This window comes from Parasteatoda tepidariorum, chromosome 3, assembly GCF_982258835.1.
Source record: "Parasteatoda tepidariorum strain Cologne lab strain chromosome 3, Ptep-v5.0, whole genome shotgun sequence".
NCBI classification, from domain to species: Eukaryota; Metazoa; Arthropoda; class Arachnida; order Araneae; family Theridiidae; genus Parasteatoda; species Parasteatoda tepidariorum.
In genome coordinates this window covers 47,648,321-47,670,435 of record NC_141757.1, presented here as the reverse complement: position 1 = coordinate 47,670,435, position 22,115 = coordinate 47,648,321, and the positions used below count along the sequence as shown (strand labels likewise).

At 27.7% G+C, this 22,115-nt stretch overlaps 1 protein-coding gene across 2 annotated transcripts in view; it reads right to left on the bottom strand.

Moving 5' to 3' along the window:
• Window positions 1–22,115, bottom strand: part of LOC107447099 (structural maintenance of chromosomes protein 5) — a 63,075-nt gene that overhangs the window by 33,203 nt on the left and 7,757 nt on the right. For both annotated transcript variants that reach the window (XM_087159274.1, XM_087159275.1), the window contains exons 3-12: window positions 21,927–22,023; window positions 18,229–18,354; window positions 14,421–14,633; window positions 11,242–11,403; window positions 8,453–8,524; window positions 8,209–8,270; window positions 6,812–6,890; window positions 3,422–3,539; window positions 3,063–3,217; window positions 99–307 (exon numbers count right to left, since the gene is read on the bottom strand). In XM_087159274.1, coding sequence (XP_087015400.1) covers window positions 99–307; window positions 3,063–3,217; window positions 3,422–3,539; window positions 6,812–6,890; window positions 8,209–8,270; window positions 8,453–8,524; window positions 11,242–11,403; window positions 14,421–14,633; window positions 18,229–18,354; window positions 21,927–22,023 — 1,293 coding nt within the window. The remainder of the gene's footprint in view (window positions 1–98; window positions 308–3,062; window positions 3,218–3,421; window positions 3,540–6,811; window positions 6,891–8,208; window positions 8,271–8,452; window positions 8,525–11,241; window positions 11,404–14,420; window positions 14,634–18,228; window positions 18,355–21,926; window positions 22,024–22,115) is intronic.

Below are 22,115 nucleotides of genomic sequence, written 5' to 3'. Positions count from 1 at the left end.
GTGAAATGTTATCTGAATTAAAATGAAAGCAATTCTCTCCTTTTTTTTATTTACTTATTGAACAAAATTTCATTTTTTAAATTGATTTGTTTAATTACCTGAATTGCTTTGTCAGGGGTGGAGCTCTATAGCAATCCAAAGGCTTGTCTGGAGCCATCACTATATTGACATTGAGCTTCTTTTGCACTCTCAATATCTGCGTTAAAAGCTTGTTGTCTTCCTTATCTTCACAGACAAAGGCAACTAAGTCTCTTTGACTGATTAAATTTTCTATATATTTACAGTTATCTTCATTTTCTATCTTTAGCTGAAAAAAGTAACAAGAATGAACTATTTAGAACATTTCAAAATCAAAACAAATAATATTAAAAATTTTTAGAAATTTTCATAGAGCTTGAAACTTTTGAGAAAAAATTAATTACATGGTGAGAAATATAATCAGAGTTTTCACTAAATCTTATTTAAATTGGGTCTTTCAAGAAAAAAATAAGGTTCTAAATACAAACTTAAATTCAATTCTTTTTAAGAAATTAAAAGTTTGTTAAAAAACCTAAAATGTTAAAAATGTGCACTATAGAAGTAATCGATAAAAACCTAATTTACATCAACTAAACGTCAAATATAAAAAAAGCTCATATTATTGACTTAAGTAATCTATATCATTTTACTTATTATGACAATATGAAAGAGGCAGGTTTTAATGAAGGCCTTGGCCCACAAAGGTGCGTTGAATCAATGAAAAATAATTATTAAAGTCAAAATTTAATATTATTATATCAAAAATTATATCCTAGAAAATAAGTAAATTAATTTATCAGATGGAAAGATAAAAACCTAATATAGACATTTTAAAAAAATATTTAAAAACCAACCACAAATTCAAGATAAAATGTTAAGAAAATATAGCGTATAAAAAAAGTATATTGGAATGAGCATCCCTATTCTTTTGAAGGAAGACAAAAGCGTTTTTGAGATGCAAAGAAAACGAAAAACTTTCTTTTATAGCACCTATTTAAATAATATCAAGTCTGAAATCTAATATTTGATGAAAATGTAGTACAGAAGATTTTTTTCTTTAATTTCAAAATTCAATTAAACTTTGTTTTATTATTTTATATGCTATTTTCCTGAAAAGTATAGGTGATTTTATAATAAAGAGGTACTTTAAGGATTTTTTTTTGGCCCAAATTACAACATAACATAAAATATTGTTGATTTATTATTGATATTATAATTAGCATCTGTAATTTACCTTTTAAGAAAGCATTTTTTATTTGTATAATTATGATTTCTTTCTGGTACACTAGCCTCTGTCCCTTCTCTTTCACAAAACAATTTTTTTTTAAACACTACAACTTCTTTGAAACAATCCTTAATTTTTTCCCCCCGTTCCAAATAGCAATGGATTAATTATTGAGGAAAATCTATAATGTAAAAAAAGCCATGTTGGCTCAGTGGATAAAATACAACTTTCATAAAGAAGAACTGGGGTCGGATCCCTGGTAGTAGACTAAAGCACACTCGACTTCAGATTGATGGGTGTCAGCTTGGGTATGAAACAAAGGCAGCCCATGTACAATTTCACATTGAAACTAGTATTATGAGGTATTTTTTTCCCGTCTGTTTATTATTTTTATTTTAAAGCTTACTTTTGAACATAAAAACAAATTACATATCAGTTGTAAGTGTTGCTTTTACAGTTTTTCTTTGCCTCATAATGCATGCGTTTTGATTGGTTTTTTAATCTATAACACAGACCAAGATTAGGTTTGTAGGAGAGTTAAACTAAGTATGATGAAGAAAGTAGAATATTTTCGTTCAATATGCTTATTATTAGAAGTTATGTGCCTCTTTAATATTTTTTTTTCTTTTTTGCCCAATAAATGCCTCTGTTGATTCAAAGATTTCTTTTCAATTATGCTTATTCGGAATTTTCACAATGAATTAAGCTATTAGAGTAGCCAAATTCAGGTCATTTATTGAGCCTTTTCTTTTTACATTTTCCATGATGGTTTTCCAATTCAAATGTTTTTAATACATTATTAGGACAAGTGAATTTCGTTTTAGTAATAACTACTTGAGGAGCTTAATTCTGTTTGCTTACACGCATATTTTTTAATGCACAGCGTTGTAAGAAGCAGCAAGACGACCTGGGAACAAGATCACAAATTTATTTGAACATTATTAAGAAGACTATATTATTGTCCTGAAGAAAAACAAATAAATGCCATAAATTACATTATAATAGAAATAAACAAGCAAGCACATAGCAAGCTTGTATTTGAAAAACAATAATGTGAACAAGCAACAATGTCAAAACATCTCAGACTTTTACACAAAATCTGATTGCATTATAAACCAATTTGCAACACACTGGCCATTTTGCATATCATTAAAATGAAGAAATAGCAACAAGTTTATTTGTAGCTTCCCTCTCTTTAATTCTTACTCACAGAAATAATAAGCTATACTAGAGGTATGTAACCGCTACATGAAAAATGCCATAACCTTGAACTTTATTTTTACATTCTGATGAATTAGGAAAAAGTGCAATATGAGAGAAGATCGAACTGAATATACAAAATATTTCCAAATCATTTGATATGAGAGAAGCAGGATAAAAATAATTTAAGAGAAAAAATGAATACTGCTTGCTGTCAGGATGCATTAAAACCAATTCCTTAGCTAAGATTTGGTGCTCGCTTGGCCATATTGTGAATGAATAGTATTAGTTTTTACATTTGTATATAAAAAAAAACAGCAATTATGAGTAACAATTTGGGGGGAAAATGCATTCTGGAGTAGTTAGGCTCAATTTCAGCAGCTGTTCCAAAACCGTGAGTCATAAATCTTCAATTATTTCATTATAAAATTTGACAAACCTTTGATATTCAAGAGAATAATTTTATTTTAAAATTTTATTACTATCTTTAAACTCTTCGGAAATCAGCCCTTGTTAAGAATTAACTTTTTATTTAGTTGAGTGTTCATTTTTGCTAATATAACAATATAATTATAAAACATTGAATTTTAAAGAAAAAAGTAAATAAAATTTCTCTTACCAAAGTCAGTATTGGTGGATGAACTTTAGCTCTAAATCTATTATAATTTTGTTGTAACCATATAACTCCTTCATATGCATCCTTGAACCTCTGCTTCAAAAATTCTAATCTTTTATTATCTTCATTTCTCAAAGATTCAATTTCGTTTAAATTATCTAAATAGTTATAAGACAAAGAAAGAAAAAATTGAGATAGGTTAACAAATAGTGGTTTGCAAGAATTGAAATACTTAAATAGCTCTAATTCCAAATTTAAGATCGTTCCTGTTTATATATAATCTGTTTTGAGAAACCCTCTATCTTATCGATATTATCATATAGTATAACTTTGAAACATCAGTATAAATATGGAATACTTACTTTTAATACCATATTCCAATTTATTTCTCTCCACATTTATAAAAGCAAATGTTGAGTTAAGTTTTGAGATGTGAGTTTTATAGTCTTCTAATTCTGCTGTCAATTTTATGTTTTCTTCCTATAAAAAAATAAAATTTACACAGATGAAATATAAAAGAACAAGTTTGCAAATATTTAAAAGTAAAGCATTTTGGCTGTAGAATCATGAAAGTAAAGGCTCGAAGATTTTGAGACTAAAAGCATGATGCCAGGTATGTGGTTCGCATTGTGCATTAGCCGCTTTTACTTCCCAGATTGTGTGTGTTTTTTTTTTTAAAGCATACAATGACTTTTGTGCGATAACGTTTTGTTATTTTCTGATTACTGATGTCTAAAATATAAACTTTTGCTTTGTTTTTAAAATATTCCATACAGTTTAGCTAAAAAATGGAATATAATTTTTATAATTAAATATCCGTTCAGAAATATTCATTTTAATTAATGGATAGTCTCATTTCATTGAAATTCATAAGTGAAAAAACATTTTTGTCAGTAACTGTATTTACATTTCAATATTAAGCCATTTTATACTGCATTTTATGTAAACAGTGCTCTTTATAAAGTTCATTGATCATATTTTCTTTAGACCAATGTCTCAAGTCAAATGTTTAAATAATGCTGCTTTAAATTTGCAATATTATTTTAACAGATTCAGTATACAAAAATTAATGTCGCAAATGCAAAATTGTCTAATTTCTTATTGCATACTCAATTAAAAAAATAGATAAAATTCTTTAAATTTTTATTCTTTTTTTTCTTATTTGAAATTAAAATATTTATAGAATTCCAATCTAAACATAGGATTTTTAAGTTTAGCATAATTAACTGTTTTGTTTTTTCAATTAGAAACTTGTACCTGTACAGAGCAGAACAAAAGAACCAAAGTTTCCTTTGAATAAAAAAAGTATCATACCTGCCAGGGAAAAAAATATGAACACGTAACACGGTCGCGACATTAAAGTTTACTTCTTTACACTAAATGTTTGTATAATTGTAACTGTATAAGATTTAATGTAACAATTATTACTGATTATAGTACATATCAACTGACAAGATTTCTGATTATTATTCTTATTCAACAAACTAATTAAACAGAAATGATAGCTGATTTTAGTAATTTAAAACATATTTAAAAACAAAATATTTTATTATTACTCAAATATATGTGACAATAAATGCATATAAAAAATAATCAATTATTCTTGTTAAGAGCTACAGTTGTAGCAGATTTGGCTGATTTTAAAAACTTTTCATCAAACACTTGTCTATAACAGGGCTGAATCATTTGGGACTTGGCAATCAAAATTGCCTGCAAAGTAGAAGAAGTTGGAAACATCGCACAAAACAACTTTGATGCATGGTCCGCAGCAGCTAACGGAATATTGTGTTCAAGGAGAAATCCTATAGTTCGCTTCTAATTGATTGTAGATCAATAGTGGACACAAAATCAGAAATTTTTGCCGACTTTTTCATATTTGTATACGCGGTAGCATGCTTGCCATATATTGCAAGCAATACATAACGTGTACGATGTCTCCTTTCTTGATGAAATCAAGTTCTTCACTATAATTGTCGCGAAAACACTGACTTCGCCGAATTTTTGACATTTTTTCAGATAACCACATGAAAAAACATTCAAAGCTAAACTCAAATCGAAGAGATGCGTTCTGAGTAAACATTCAACACCGGTACAGTTGCAAGTAAAAGACAAAGAATCAGGAAGCTAAAATTTCCTCTTGGTGTCTGTAAAGTGTCATGCGTCATCAAACATACGAATAGAGCTAGAGGCGGAGCTAAGAGATAACGTGACTTGATTGGATTTCGCCAATCGGACATGGATCGCTTCATAGAGTAAAAGAAAAAATTAAGATAAGATGAAAAATCGGAACATTTTGACCCAAAATCGTATTATCAGAACAAAGCATAAAAAACGGAACCGTTTCGATAAAATGTGTACACTTGGCAGCTATGAAATATATATTTTATGTTTATACATCATTTAACATGTTTCCTTTGCATTCCTCAGTCTTAGTCAATTTTTATGGTAAAAGGTGAAACAGTGGAAATATCATCTCTGGAATGTAAGCAAGCAACATTTATGAACTTTCGATATTGTGATTACTAATTACTACGCAATTTGAATTTCGGATCAAAAATCAAATATTTACCTACAAAAAAGTAAAATTAAATGTTAAAATATAGTTCTTAAAAAAAACTTTTTTTAAATTAAAATATGCTGTAAAAGGTTAAAATGAAATCTAGAAAATTAGCATTAATGCAACAATTGTAACAATTTGTAGACAGACATTGTTGTTAGAAATTGTAAGAAAATGTGTTATTGGTTGGCTCTACTAAAAAAAAAAAAAACAATTCTCGATTTCATTGGATAAAAAAAAATTTGTACAAAAGCTTTCCGAAAAAGAGTGCAATATAAATTCTATTGTTCTTAAATTATAACCAACTAATTTTTGGAGAAATTTATAAAGTTAAAAATACTAATACATTTTGAATTACTTTGTCAAAATAGGAAGAAAAAAATTATGACCAAAGCATCGAAACAAGCTTGAACCATAAATGGACTAGAAGGGGGAAAAAATTACTTTTAAAAACAGGAGCAAATATCCTAACCCCATCTTCCACGTACACCAAAATTTTTACTTTTCCTAAACTGCTCAGTCCCATAGTCTCCATAGAGGTAAAAGGCTTCTCCATTTGTTTAGAAACCATAGGAGAGTTTTAAGCTGCATTCTAGTTTAACAGCGTTATAATGGAACAAATTTTGTTGCAAGCAATGTATTGCTAAATTGATGATAGCTCAACTGTTTGGCGATACATTTCAGTCTAAAAAAAGTGGGTATAATGGATGGTAAAATAACTTAAATTACGAAAATGAGTAAAAAATTTTAAAAAAATTTCTAGCTTTTTTTTTTTTATTTCCCTGATTTCCTAGGTTTTTATTTGCTGATCATACATCTTTTTTTAGTCACAACCACATGTTTCTTTCTTTCTTTTTTTTTTAAAAAGAAACTCAATATTTTTAATAGGATATAGGAATATCAATCACATTTTAATGAGCTTGGTCTGCAACAATTACATCCTACATGAAATCGAAGCCAGCATACAATAGAATAGAAAGTAGCATATCATTATTTGATTTTAAGTTTGTTAAAATATTGCGAAGAAGCTTCTATTTTTTAGGTGCCATGGTGACTGAGATTCATAGATTCTTGCTAAAAGGAAACTCTTTTCTGTTAAGGAAATAACATTAAAATTAGGCATAACCCCTAAAATTTTGGAAATATTTCAGAGGATGATTCTAAAACTATTTATAAGAAAATAATAGTTAGATACCTTCAGTTCCGGACATTCCGATCTACTTTTTTGAACTAGCCTTTCTAAAGCAAGCTTTTGTTGTTTAATTTCAGCTAATCTAAAAAAATACAAATCCAACAAAAAACATATTTAAAATCAAAATAATTATTGCTTTATTTTTCCTTTGTAGAGCTAAAAACATTAGTGATACAATATGCCAAAAATAAAGTTTTCTTTAAAATAAAATTAATGAAAGAACATTGTTTCACTTGTTTAAATAATGGCTCCTTATAAATCATTTATTTAATTCTCAACATATACATTAAATTAATACCAGTCAGATTGATTGATACCACTTAAGCAAACAGAGAACCAAAAAAATAACATTCAGTTTAAATTTGCATTTCCAACTAGTTTTAAAATTTCCTTGTTCAAATTTATAATGCGTATAATCTTTATTTAAATGGTATAATCTTTAATTAATTGATGAGAAACTGGACTGAATTTAATTTAAGAATTTACAAAAAATCAGAATTTTAAAAGCCAGGGCTCATCTTTGTTGGCAAACATGTAATGGTATAGAAAATAGCTTAACATAGTCTTAATGCTTTGAATTTTCAATTTTAAAATCTCCAATTTTTTATTTAATTTTTTTAAAGCATATTAACGACACAGAATTCTCGAACCTCACATATTTTTATTTCGCTCGTTTTAAGATGAATTCCATTGTAAATTTATAGGTTTTTCAGCTTTATTGCTAGGAATTTCTACATAGTTCTTAAAATCCAGAAGTTTTTAGTTACAAAACATTTATGCACTTGATTCACAACAATTCCATTGTTATTTCATGCACTGCATGAAATAACAATGAAATTGTTGTACATCATGTCATTCATGTCTTAGTCATTCATGTCTCGACAGTTACTGGCTATGGATTTTCACACAAATCAAAAAAGCTTTTTAGTGAATTATTAAAAACATGTTATTCTCAGATTACGAATTTGTGTTAATTTTTCTTAATAACTTGATTTGTGACGATTATATCATAAATCACACCGTTATAAAATCGTTATCAGTATATTTTGATTCACAACAATTTCATTGTAAATTCATTCCATTCAACCGATTTCATTTTTTAGCAGATGTTATTATGAATTTCACATTTTGTTCTAATTTACAACATCTTTAATCACATATTTGAGCAACTACTTTGAGGAGATCTTGATCTTATCATCATAAATCCATGTGGTTTTATTAAATTTTTTTTTGGATCTATAGATGCAGTTTTCAATGTGATTTTTAAAATCCTGATTTTTTTTTAAATAGATGGAGATGGCAAAACATGTGAATAATTCAAGCAACAAATTTGAGACCACACACGTTTTTGGTAAAATTATATATATATATACATTGATATTAATTTATAAAAATCATACTTTTGTACTTGATTTCTTTTTTCTTCAATTCTTTTTTGATAACGTATTTTGGCATTGCAACCCTGAAAATTAAAATAATTCAACATACTAAAATGTAGTTTCAAATATATTAAGTTTATTAAAATAAATTTTGCACCCAAAATGCATAGTTCAAGCTAGAATTTGAACAAACATTAGTTCTTGTGAATAGAAAAAATATATTAACAATAGAAAGTTAGAAGGTTACAACTTTTATGTTACATACCATATCTTGAAATTCAGATAGTTTAGCTTCATATTCTACAATTTTTTCTTGAATAACAGATGATGTCCTTTTCTAAAAAAATAAAAGAATATAGCATTAATAAGAATTAAAATATATAATACATCAAAAAAAAAAATTTCAAGTTTTAATTAGTTGGGATACAAGTATCATATGAAAAATCGTGATTTTGAAACTATGAATGTATTAATTATCATTTTATTAAGGTAGTAATTATCATATAAAACTTCAACCTTTTAACTATTAATCTTAAATTCAATTTTGTGTTGAGTCTGAATCAATCATTCGCACATAGCAATTCAGTTTTCCTGTTTTATATTTAGAAGGATATGATTTGTAAAAATGCATTAATCAAAACAAATAGTATTAGTAATACTTCAGAACAATAAAGAAGTAATGCACTTTTCTTTATATGTCACTAACCTAAACAGTTTGAAATTTATGATTAGTAAAAACTTAAAATTTATGATTAAAACTTAAGCAATGCCAAAAGATAAGACATGCCCCATCGATACTTAGCATAGAATAAATTGTCACTATTTGTAGATATTTCGTAGATACAAAGATCAAATTTTGGGAAGATACTTTAAGAATTTTATATATAAATGAAATAAAAATAAAATTAGCAGCTATCTTAAAAGTGAATGCATCGGTAGTTGTTGTGAAAAACTGATTAATTAATTTTCCGACATTACAAACAAAAAGCTACTGTAAACATTCTAAAAGTATTTTAAAATGCCTGAAAGATCATCACCTTAATTCTGAAAACCTTCCTGCCTCACAAAACATCAAAAAATGTCTAAATATCTACCTGCAGAAAGTTGAAAGCAATTTTGTAAAAATTTCGCAGAAATGTAAGTTTTAATACTCAGTGGTAAGTCCTATATCTGGAATCGTCAGGACTTCAGCAAGTCAGAGAAATCATATTTTTCCATATAATAAGTCATTGAGGTAAATAACCATAAAACATCTTTATTTGATAAAAAATAACAAAAGGACAATAATGAACATTAAATTCAATTAACAACCTATAAATCCATGTTGTTCACACTATTTTCACAGCATTTGTTTTCAATTTCCACTTGGTTTTTAAAGTCGTAATATTTTAATATGCCACTATAGCATACAGCTAATTCTGAATAACATGTTTCAGTTAGTAATCACTTCTTGATCTACTAAAGTAGCAACGATTACACAGTGAATCCGCATGGTTTTGTCAATAGTTTTTTTTTTGGTAATTATTAAAAAGGATTTTCACTTAGTTTTTAAATTCTCAATATTTTAATACCATATTATTTTATTCATAAAACTTCTAAATGCACATTTTGCACTTAATTATTGAGGATTATTGCATTTCTGTCAGTTGTGGCAAAATATTTTCATAATTTTTAAATGCTACAGTATCATAAAAGGGAAATTTCGAATAGCGATTTTGAATAATAACTTTATGACCCATTTTAGTCGTGACCATTCCATCTCAAATCGGCAATAATTTCAAAATGTGAAATTTTTGCACATTCTGAAATTGAGTGAGTGATTATTAGCAGTAATAATCCTTTCATGCAAGACGTGAGAAAAAAATTTTCCTACTGCAGTGGTATTTTGTTTACGTAATATCCAATTATTTTCACGTCATAATGGAAATCAGAGGGCAGGTAATTATCGCAACAAAGTAGAAATCAGCAGAAAAGTGGAGGATTTTCATCCCAGCATTTTCTTCACAGGTCGCAAGAGGAAAAAAAATTATTGTTTTTTTATGAAAAAATAAAAGAGTTTTGCTTATTTTGATTTTTAAAAAGTGTCCGTAAAAAAAGACCCTTTTGAAAAACGAACGTCTGGATATGGGACTTGCTTTCTTTCAAATTTGCCTCATAGTATGGATAGATATGGTAAAGCTTTATACTATGACTAATGTCTCTGCTTTGAAGATCTAGTATTTAGTTTTAATGTTTTATACTATATGGTTAAAGATTATTATAAAAGACAAATATGCCTTTGGGACAGTGTAGCATGGGAATTAATAAGACTGCCCAATTTTTTTCTTCAAATGAATCAAAATGATTGTGCTTTCCTAGATAATTACATCAGTATTAAAAAAGTTTATTGTTTTTCAAAGTAAAATTAAATTTATCTTATTTCAACTGAACAGTTATATAAACTACTCAATAAGAAATTGAAATAGAAAGATTTTCTATTAAGATTAATTTTTTAATTTAATATGGTTGTAAAAATTAAATGAAAATAATTTTTTAAGTGGAAGATAATTGCTTCTTTATACTTATATTTATTTCACAAAAAAGACTCAGAAAACAGGAGCCTGCAGGGAATATTAAAAATGTGTTCAATTATTCTATAGCATAAGCATAGATTTTTTTTCTTTGCTAGCTATTATGACCAAAACCATGTTTGAGGCTATCTAAAACTATAAAAATAAAATAAAAAATGAAGACAGAAAAATATAATAAAGCAAGAAAGCTTTAATTCTCAACAAAACTTTAACAGAAAAAGCTGAGTAAATCAGTTCCTTAAGATGACACGGAGTGTAAATTCAAGAAACTTGTAAAGTAGCTGCCTGGAAACAATATTAAGAAACAGTTGGATGGAAAAATGTCAAATTTGAAAAAAGTGTGACACATCACGATATTGTTACAAGCCTTTTAAATATAGTATTTTCAAAGAAAAATATGACTTGAAATCAATTAATTAACAATGAAAAATATAACTATATCAATACCATATTAAATAAGATATTATATAATTATTATACAAACCGCATTTTTAATCTGCTCAAAGTTTTCTCGGATAATAGAATTTTTTTCTTGACAATAATTATTTATTTTTTCAATATCCAGTTTTGCTGTGTTAATTTCTTCTTCTTTTGGCTTAATTTTTTTTTTTAGATCAGATGACATTTTCCGTATTTCTTGATAGTCCTAAAATATAAAAAGGAATATTAGTATGCATAATAAGAGAAATAAAAAAAATAATTCTTAAAATAAAACTAAATATGGTATAAAAGATACTATAAAATTCATGTTTCAACAGAAAATTCCATGCGAAAAATAATTTTTCATACTTTAGTGATTTTATTATTTTATTTAATAATAATTTTAAAAAAATTGAATTGCAAGGTGTGAAACTTTTTACGTTCATTTTAAAGAATGCATTTTTACACAGTAAAGTACAAAATCAGACAGTTCTTGAAAAATCAAATTTTAAATATACAACTTCTGCTAATCAGCTGTTTGACAGATATGATTTCTCCAAGTTGCCTTACCCTTTGGACAAGAAATTAATAGGAAAATATTTTTTAGCCAAGTAGGAAGTAATTACCGAAAGTAACGAAAGTGCTGGAACACAATTTGGCTTAAAAATAATTATCTAACAAAACACAAAGTCTCCCTTCAACAAAGTTTCTCTACAGTAAAACGTTTATAACTGTTTCTGGAACTACTTGCAATATTAATGCCAGCAAGAAAAAGAATTCTATAAATGAAGGGAAATACCTTATTTCAAACACTCCTCTATAATATGTATCAATTTAATATAAATTAGTAGTTTTTTTATCATAAGTCATAATTATACATTTTTGATCTTATAACGTCAACTAATGGGTTTGATTAAAAAAAATTAAAAAAAAGTAGCTGAAAATAGAAATCTAAAATTGTTGTGTGCAAAACACTTTTTAAATACAGTGAAACCTGTTTTTGTGTGGTCCTTTTTTATGCGATTTTATTTTTGTGCGATTTTATTTTTGTGCAATTTATTTTTATGCGGTATATGAATCTTAGCCGTGTTAGCACCAGTTCAATGTTTCCTATCAATGTGCATATATATGTTGTGGTCGAACTCTGATTAAGTGGTCTCCTTGACAACGATGTATCTGAACTTCGCGATGCTCTGTTTATTTACTTTCATTAGTTCATTTATTATCGTCAACTCCATTTTCTCTTCTGTTTAAAATTTATTCTGCGCTAAACAAGTTGAAGTAAATCAGTAAAAAATCGTCTGCTCTGTTAAAATACTTAGTATTTTAAAATTAAACCGTTATTTTTATTTTGTAAATTCTTGTCTGCGCGTCTCTCAAATACTATACATTTTGTATTCAGAGTTTTAGACACGATTCATGTGATTAAGGATTTATTTTATAGTGAGATTAAAGGTAAATAAATTAATTGCTTTTGTTTCGATTTATATGTAGTTTTTATGATTTTTATTTCATTTTATTTGATCACTGACTTTATGGTACCAAAAAGCAAATCAATTGAAATCCTATCTTCAAGCGACGTAAGCGATTTTCAACCAATTCATTCCAAGAAGATGCGCGTTCTGGATTACGACGAGTAGCAGAAAACTATTTAATGTGTAATTTGAAAACTTCTCCATGTATATGTACAATGAAGAATTAAATATTTTTACAATTTCTTTAGGTCTTATTTAATTTAATTGAAAGCATTCTCATATCTATTTCATGAATTATTGATGTATTTCTGAGTCCGACTTTTTTTATGCGGTCCCTATCCACCGCATTAAAAAAGTTTTAGGTTGTATATCGTACAAAGTTGTTATTATATGTAAGAATTTATAAAATTTTCGAATATTCTTTTTTGTACGATTTCTTTTATGCGGTCCCTATCCACCGCACAAAAACAGGTTTTACTGTAAGTGAAAAAATACCTGAAATTTAAGCAAACAAAAAGTGGATGTAGGAAACATAATTCCATAGAATGCTATAAACATATAATAAAAATTATCCAAGCAAAATTTTATTTTTTTAATTTAAATTGTGCAAATATGAATCTCAAAGTATGGTTTTTAAATCATGCAAATACGAATCTCAATATTTAATTTAAAAATTGCGTCCAACACAATCTCCATGTTTGATTTATAAATAGCTTAAATATGAATTTTGATGTTTGATTTTTAAATAGAGTTAAAGCGAATTCTGATTATGATGGGAGCTGTTAGTCCAATTTAGTGGTTAGTGGAGGTAGCATCATTGTAGTATTAAGCATAATTTTGGCTGTATGAGATAGATTTGTTTCGGTTATGAAGGAGGCATGTTTATCCCAGAAAAATAAAGAAATTCATTTGAGAAAAATTGATTTATTATTTAGAGAATATGACTTAGAAATAATGAAATAAAGAAAGAAAATTCGTCAAAGGGATCAAGAAAATCATTCTTCTAACATCAAGAATTTCTGTAAAGATAAAAATTCAACAGTTGGGGCAGAGAGGCCGAAGCCCCCCCCCCCTTCCAGTCCCAGCGCCAAGAACTCAAAATTAAAAGTAAAGTGAATTGTTCCCAACAGACAACTAAGAGCATGGAAAGGGATCAGGAGTTCGCGATTCATCGAAAGTTAAAATAGTCAAAAACAAAGCCAACTCCCTTAATCAACATAAATTTGAAAATAATTTGGCTATGGCTAATCACCAAAAAGACTGAGAATTAGTATGGTAAAAAATAAAAAGTTAAAAACAGATTTTGTTTTTGATTCCATTTTACATTTGCATTGAAATGGAAAGTAAATAAATGGTTTAATTTAATTAAAACTCGATTAAGAATGATTTAAAAAAATACATTTAAGAAATTAAAGAAATATTCAAGGCTAGGAAATACATAATGCCAATTATGGCAATGCACCGATGTATACTTTTTAATTCACACGAACCACATTATAAACATATAACGGCTTTTAACTCATGTGAATACAAATTGCAATATTTTATATAAAATAGTGAAAATACAAAATGCTATTGAGATCTCAATTCATGTAAATATGAATGACAATGTGTGATTTTAGATCAAGTGATTGTGATAAATTTTCTACGAATGGCGTCAGCGCATTTGTGAATATTATACATATCTGCCACAGATATATCAAAATTTAAATATTTAAGTAATTAAACATCTCAATTTTTTCATACCACCATACAGAAGTTGTCTTACCAAATACATTTTATGCTGTTTCAAAGTTCTTAGAGTTTCTTTTAGTATTGTTCTTTCTTCCTGTTTTTCAACATCCACTTTTATTCGTTCATTTTTTTGATCTTCTACACTTTTGTGATTTTTATGTAAATTGATTTCTTCTTCTAATTTCACAGAGTCCACTTTCATTTGTTTTAAGTCTTTAAAAAGCTGATATAAATGAGGTTCTCCAATCTAAAGAAATATAAAGTGGTTTAGATACAGAACAATTAATACACATACGATAATGACAGCATGTAACACAAGATAATCTTTTGTTCCATTTCTAATTTTCGTACAGACTTCTTTTATGGTTAAGATTTATAAAATAAATAGCAGATAATAATTTACAGTTGCTATTTTAATTACGTCTAGTGTTAAAGAATTTAAAGCCCGTTTTGTGTTTTAGCATTTTAAATGCGGATTTTCTATTTAACAAATTTTCCATATAGTGAAGGTTTTATTAGGATTTAGCAACTTTGTTAAATAGAGAAACAATGAAAAATTATGAAAAATATGAAAACCGAAGCTGAAGTCTTCAGGGGGTACCAGCTACGGAATCGATAAATGCAAAATCTTTTCTTGCTTAATGTATTTTATATTGTATTTTCCCTTCCTGGACTTTGGCAAAACCTTTGGGATACAGAGAGAGCAATTTAGACATTTATCGTGCTCTCTCTCGGTAGAAAAGGTTTTGCATTTATGGCTTCAGGAGCTGGTACCCCCTGAAGACATCAGCTTCGGTTGCTGTATTTTTTCGTAATTTTTCAAGTCCTTTTGGAACTTCAGCTGCATAGCGTGTTTTTCCACTGGAAGTATAGTTTTTAATTGCTTTAATTACTTTGAATTTTTTTCTTATTATTCGTTAAATAGAAGTCCTACTGCATATACATATACACTGGTGTGCGAAAATTAGGGAAAAGGTGGTTTTTCGAAAGTAAGTTTGAACAGGATTGTTGAAACTCGATGTAAATCATACCATGGAAACCTCAAAGTGCAAGAATGTGTGAAAGTACACAACTTGCAAAAAAATATATAATCTACAGGAGCATTAAGGAAATTCATTGAAATATAGACTAGAAGCACAATTGTACAAATGATCAAAACATCAATGTTGCACGGAACTGACAAGGAAATTCCGGTCTTTAGCATGGGATATGATCACCTCTGACAGCTGTGCAGGTTTGACATCATCTGCGGAAGCTCTTCAGAAATAACTGCCCATTGTAGTTCAAATCACAGCTGCGGAATTGTTGCCGGCGGCTGGGGTGCTGGTGCCAATCGTCCCTCCAGAGTGTCCCACATGTGTACAATCGAATTAAAATCCCAGAACCTTGCCAGCCATTCCATATGTGCAATATCTTCAGTGTCTCCAACAGTTCTGTAAGAGCCACTGTACGATGAGGTGTAGCATTATCGTTCATGAAGATGAATTCCTCACACAGCACCTCTAAAAAGTTGCATATAAGGAAGAAAAACCTAGATACAATAGTGTGCGCTAGTGACTGAATCACATTTGAAGATGTGTAGATCAGTGCGAGTACCAAACATGATAACATCCAATACAAGAACTGATTCTCCTTCAAATCTGTCTCTTTTGATGGTGTTTGAGGTGTTATATCATGTTCTTTGCTCTATCCAGATGTGTATACATCCAGAATCACTGGTCAGACAAAATCTGCTCTCATTCGTAAATAGTACTCAACCCCATTGCGCATCTGTCCAGTTGCTGTGCTCCTGGCACCACATTAACTGGTGTCTCCAGTGAATTTGCGTTAATGGAATCCAACTTACTGACCATCGGGCAAATAGACAAGCCGTGTTAAGTCTCTTCTGTGTTGTCTGTTAGCCATATAACACCCTAACAACAAATTCCCTTTGTTTAAACTGATATATACTTTAGAATACTATTCACATAAATACTGAGCTTCCACCGGCAGCTTGTTTTATTTTCTTACAACATGGCCCCCAGTGCATCATGTGAATATATCATGTGTTATGCTAGATTTTCCATTTTGTCCTTAATTTTTGCATACCAGAGTATATATATATATATATATATATATATATATATATATATATATATATATATATATATATATATATATATGTAACATAAAAAGCTTCTATTAATCTTTTTATGTTAATTTCTTTGCTATAAAACAACTCCTACTTTATTACTAATTAATTATTCAAATCGAAATACTTTCTCACACTTTTAAAAGCTACATCCTGTTTCTAAATCTATTTTTGGCCCAACTATGCATACATTTAAATAAAGATCTTTTTTCCCTTTTAAGCCGTGGGAATCACTCGAGCAAGTTCATTAACCAATAGTAATTTCTGAGATTTCCCTCTTTTCCCTAAATAGAGACATTTTAGGATTTTTTGCAAGATTTTCCCTACCAGAAAGACTGTTTGCTGATGGAGTAAACATCACGTCTTCGCTCCCACTCAACTAAGAATGATCAAATAAAAGTTACTCTGATTTAATTAAAATCCTGTGTCTGTTTTCCTGCTCGGTCCGACTGCATCATTTTACAAGCCGGCGAAGGGGGATGTAACATAAAAAGCTTCAATTAATCTTTTTATGTTGGTTTCTTTGCTCTAAAACAACTCCTACTTTATTCCTAATTAATTATTCTATTTGAAATACTTTCTCACACTTTTAAAAGCCACATCCTGTTCTTAAATCTATTTTTGGCTCAACTATGCATTTAATTAAGAGCAGGACATATTTCCCTTGCTTTGTGTGGGAAACGCGCGATCTCTTTCATAAACCAATAGCAACTACTAAGATTTCCCTCTTTCCCTAAATTAAGACATTTTACGGATTTTACTTTGCAAGATTTTCCCTAACATATAACCAAGGAGCGCAACTTTTCATGTGCACTTTCACTCATTCTCATGACTGCTCTTGTCTAATAATTAATAAATAAATTTTGCACCCTCCTTCCCGACCTATGACCTGTTTTAATCCTTCCACTCGGCAACGACGTTATATATATATATATATATATATATATATATATATATATATATATATATACACGAACATATCACAGGTGATTGTGACATAGAGAGAAAACCCTGAAAATGTTACGTGCAAAAGCTCGATATCAAGATATCAATTTTCATACCACACTTGTTTTTTGTATAACACAATTTTTTTAACAGATTTATACTTAAATTTCCAAACAATGAAAATGGTATTTTATTTCCGTATTTTACTTATAGTATAATAGCAGTACATTGTATAGTACATTATAGTATTAATAGCATTTTATAGCAGAAAAACTTAGTACTTACAAGAATTGGATTTTAAAATTGCATTAAATATGAATCGCAATATTGAATTTTAAATTTTTCTGAATATGAATTGGAAAACACAAGTTTCAAATCACGAATTAACACAAAAATTAATGTTCGATTTTACAAGCACATGAATATGAATTACAAAATTGGATTTTCACGATATTGAATTTTTAATTGCATGAATAAGAGTTGCCACTTGTAACTCTTAAATCAGGTACATATGAATATCGATGTTTGATATTAAAATTGTGTGATTATGAATCGCAATATTTGCAGATTACAACACACCCACTAAATGACAGAAGAATCACATGAATGTAATCATGTATTAATGGGATTGAAAAAGCATTGTAAACAAATATGTTATAATCAAATATATCATAAACGTAATCTATATGACATGTTCGATGTTTATAAAGCTGTTTGTTCAAAAACACTATTTTTAATTAGCCTCTAAATCTAAAGCAATACTTACAGCTTGTAGCATATTTTCAAGTCTTGATTTCTTGTCCATTTTTGCAAATTCTGCTACCTTTTCCTGGGGCAAAAATTGGCACAAGTTACTAACGTCAATATGGAACTTTTTGACAGTACTCTGTATCTAATTGGAGATGATAAAAAAAACTAATTATTTTATGTAATAATAATGTAATTGCAATTTTCGTACATATTTATATTTTCTGTAAAACAGGGTCTGCTAGTTAATACCAGTCAATTTAAAAAAAAAAAAATTATTTAATTTCTTTAATTTACCTTTAGTTTAAATGTTTAACCAAATGAAGAAATAGTAAATATTTCCATAAAATCTTTTTTAATCTGCAGTTCAACTGAAAATGTGAGTTTGTGTTACTTTAATTAAACCTATATAATATGTAACTTTTTAAATGTTTATATATCTATTTCTCTTCAGCAAAAATATATTTATAAAATAATTAATATTTATAAAATAATTAATAGTCATCATATTATCCCAAAAAGTTCTAAAAATAACACATAACAACATCAACTGCATGTTCTAATAGTACTAAAATTACTTCAAAAAAGGTAATTATAGGATAATTTTAGATAAAAGGTCTCTCTGTCTTTTATTCTTGTTAAACAGTATGTTATGCTCGGTATAATCAAAAGCAAAAATGGGAATGAGGTGCTTTTCTTAGGGTTTCCACTTAATTTCACAAAATAAAAAGATAAAAAAAATTCACTGATGTTTCCAGGCAAACAATTAGGCAATTTTCAATAAAAATCCAGACCATATTTAATCGATACAATGCAATTTTTCATCAAAAAACTTTGATTTTTTTTATTTGTAAATGTAAAATATTAGATTATGAGAGCAAAAAAAAAATATTTAATTGAATGAAGATGGTAACACAAGGATGACAAATTGTAATAGATGTTTGAACTATTTAACTCTAATCTCAATAACTGACAATTCTAAAACTGAATATTTTTCAGATACGATAAAGAATTTTCAAAGTTTTTATAAAAATATGCAATTTTTCCTGACTATTTCATGTTTTTTTAAAGTCAAAATAAAATTTTCTGACAATTCTAGGTTTCCCCCTTTTCTTTTTTTTTTTTTTTTTTTTTAATATTACTGACTAATACACAACAAATTTTTCATTATGTTCATATAAATTTCAAAGAAAAAAAAAGTTTATTTGTCTTTGTTAAATTAGTACTAAAACATAATTCTGCTTCACCATTTGATGTGTGTATATATATGTATATAGTCTATTTGATACTTTTAGTCCTTATCATCATTCCAGTATTTTAAAATATTTTTTAATAGAAAAAATATATTACCTACCTTACAGTTTTCCAAATCTTTTAAGTGAAAAGTCAAAATTTGTAATTACTTAATTTATCATTTTTAGTAATGAATTTGAGAAAAATGTAGTAAATTGAATACTGCTAAATAATGAAAAAGAAAATCAAAGGGAATTTTACTGAAAAAATCCTGTATTTTTTTTATTCGATTACAGTAATTTCTGTTAGATACATCGCATAACAAATTGTATTATGTACAGATTATTTGCATAACAAGAGAGATTACGTAACCATGAGACAAACTACTGTAAAATACAATTTACCATGTTCTTTGTTGGAGCTAGCGCTATCACATGGCAAATTTTTTCTTACAGTTTCTGTTAATAAAACAGATTATATGGTAGCAAGATGCATACTATAATCCAAACATTTTTGCAGAAAATATGTTTTCTCCTGACAATAACATGAAAATAACACAATGTTGCCTAAGGTATTTCCTTATATTACTGTTCTAGTCTAAAAAGTTATGAAAAATTAACCTAAACATTTTCCTATTTTTCTCAAAGGCGATAAAACATCTACATTTTTCATCTTTTCTTCCACTCATTGCTCCTTTACCGCAAAATGACTCTTGATATGAATTTGCATTTATAAAATAATTCTATTTATAGTAAATTTGTATTCTGATTTGAAGTATTCTATGTTAATAAATCAATCATAAGAAATTATTAAGATTTACCTTTGGCAGAAAATTTTGAAATTTGGCTAGTTTACTGACTAATAATTTGAAGTGTTTAGTGTGGGCCTTGATTAATTAATGCTTAAGTATGATATTTTCATATATTCTGACAAAGGAGAACTCATTATTTTACATACATAGCTTAAATATCATTTTAATTATTTTTATCTGCATGCTTTAATTTGAAATGTTAAGTAATATATAAGCATATTCAAAATTTTCAGTAATTCTTATTTATCATGTAAGCCTGTTTTCGAAAGGAAAGTGGATATTTTTTATTGATAATATTAATAAACAATTAAAAAAGTTTTCATCATTATATTTTATAATAGCTTAATAACTTTTATTTATATATAAAGCATTATTTAATGCTTTGCTCTAAATAAACCATAGAAAAAACCGGTTTAATCCAAAAAAAAAAAAATTATTTATTTTCCTTTCCTGTAGCAAAATAACTTAATTTAGAAAGGCTCAGGCTTAAATTCATAAAGTAACAGGGAAAAAAACAGACACAATTCAACTGTGTCAAATTTAAAAAAGAAGATGACAATAAAGAAAACTCATGCAAATGCATTTCCATTTACATATTTAAGAAATATAAATAAGCACTGCTTGAATCTAGTACAAATGTAAAAACAAAGAAAAAGATGAACAAAAATAGGAGAAACAATCACTAGGGCACTTTGGAGTTGGGAATTTATTCAGTTATTTGGGCAAAATAGCCAACAACCCCATATGACATAATTCAGAAAAAGGGAAATGTATGCATAGAGGTTGAAAAATCCCACTCACACATTTTACCATGGAGTCTAAAAAATAGTCACTGACAGATACTATTTGGTACCATTTTAACCTCTTGTTTTTAAACCATGAAATCTGCATATTTTCCACACAAAAAATTTGAAATGAAATTTAAAAAAAGAAAACCTAATTATTTGCATTGGCTTCCATTTCCAAATCTATTTATTTTGAACAATATCAACCATGAAGATTGCTTCAATGCAAGATAGCAATGTTGTAATGGCAAATGAAAAATTATAAGATCCTGCACTTCTCACATGGCTGAACTACAAAAGAAAGAATAAAAGCGAGATGCAGTTATTTAATGATTGTAGCTGATGCCTTGTTAAAAGTTGCAATGGGTTTTTACACACTGTTTAAATGAAAAATAATTTAACACATCTTTGACTTTGTGGATTTATTTGTACTTTATTCCCGTTGTTTAGCTTTATTCATGTATAGCATAAAGTACAACCTTTCTCCATTTAAAGCTAGGTTTTTTGTAGACACCAGGTATTATAATAAATACAATTCAACTTTTAAGTACGGTGTCAGTGATTTAAATAAAATGTTTAAAACTAGTGATTTAAATTACCTGGCTTTTTTAAAAGTTATTGATTTAAATATTATAAAGCAGGAAGAAGAAAAATAAAAAATTTTCAGAAGTAATAAATTTTTTTTTAAATATATTAGTAGTAAAAAAATAAACAAAAATTGAATACATCATTCAACATTTTGTCACATTTTTAATTGGTAAAAATATGTGATGTGATAACATATATTAAGTTTTCATCATGCATAAAAATAATGAATACTTATTTACAATAAATGTATCATATGTAGTATAAGAAAAGTAATGTAAAAGAAATTTTAAAAAGAATTACCTCACTGTAAGAAACAGGTTTTTTGTCCAAATACCATAATGATTTATCTGCTTGAATGATTCGAGTAATAACTATATTCCTTTTAGAAAGGTTATCTCTGTAAAGAATACACAAAAATATAAATCACAAGAAAGAAGGTGATGCAATTATCGCATTCGAAAGAAAAGAAAATAATTGGATAACATTTAT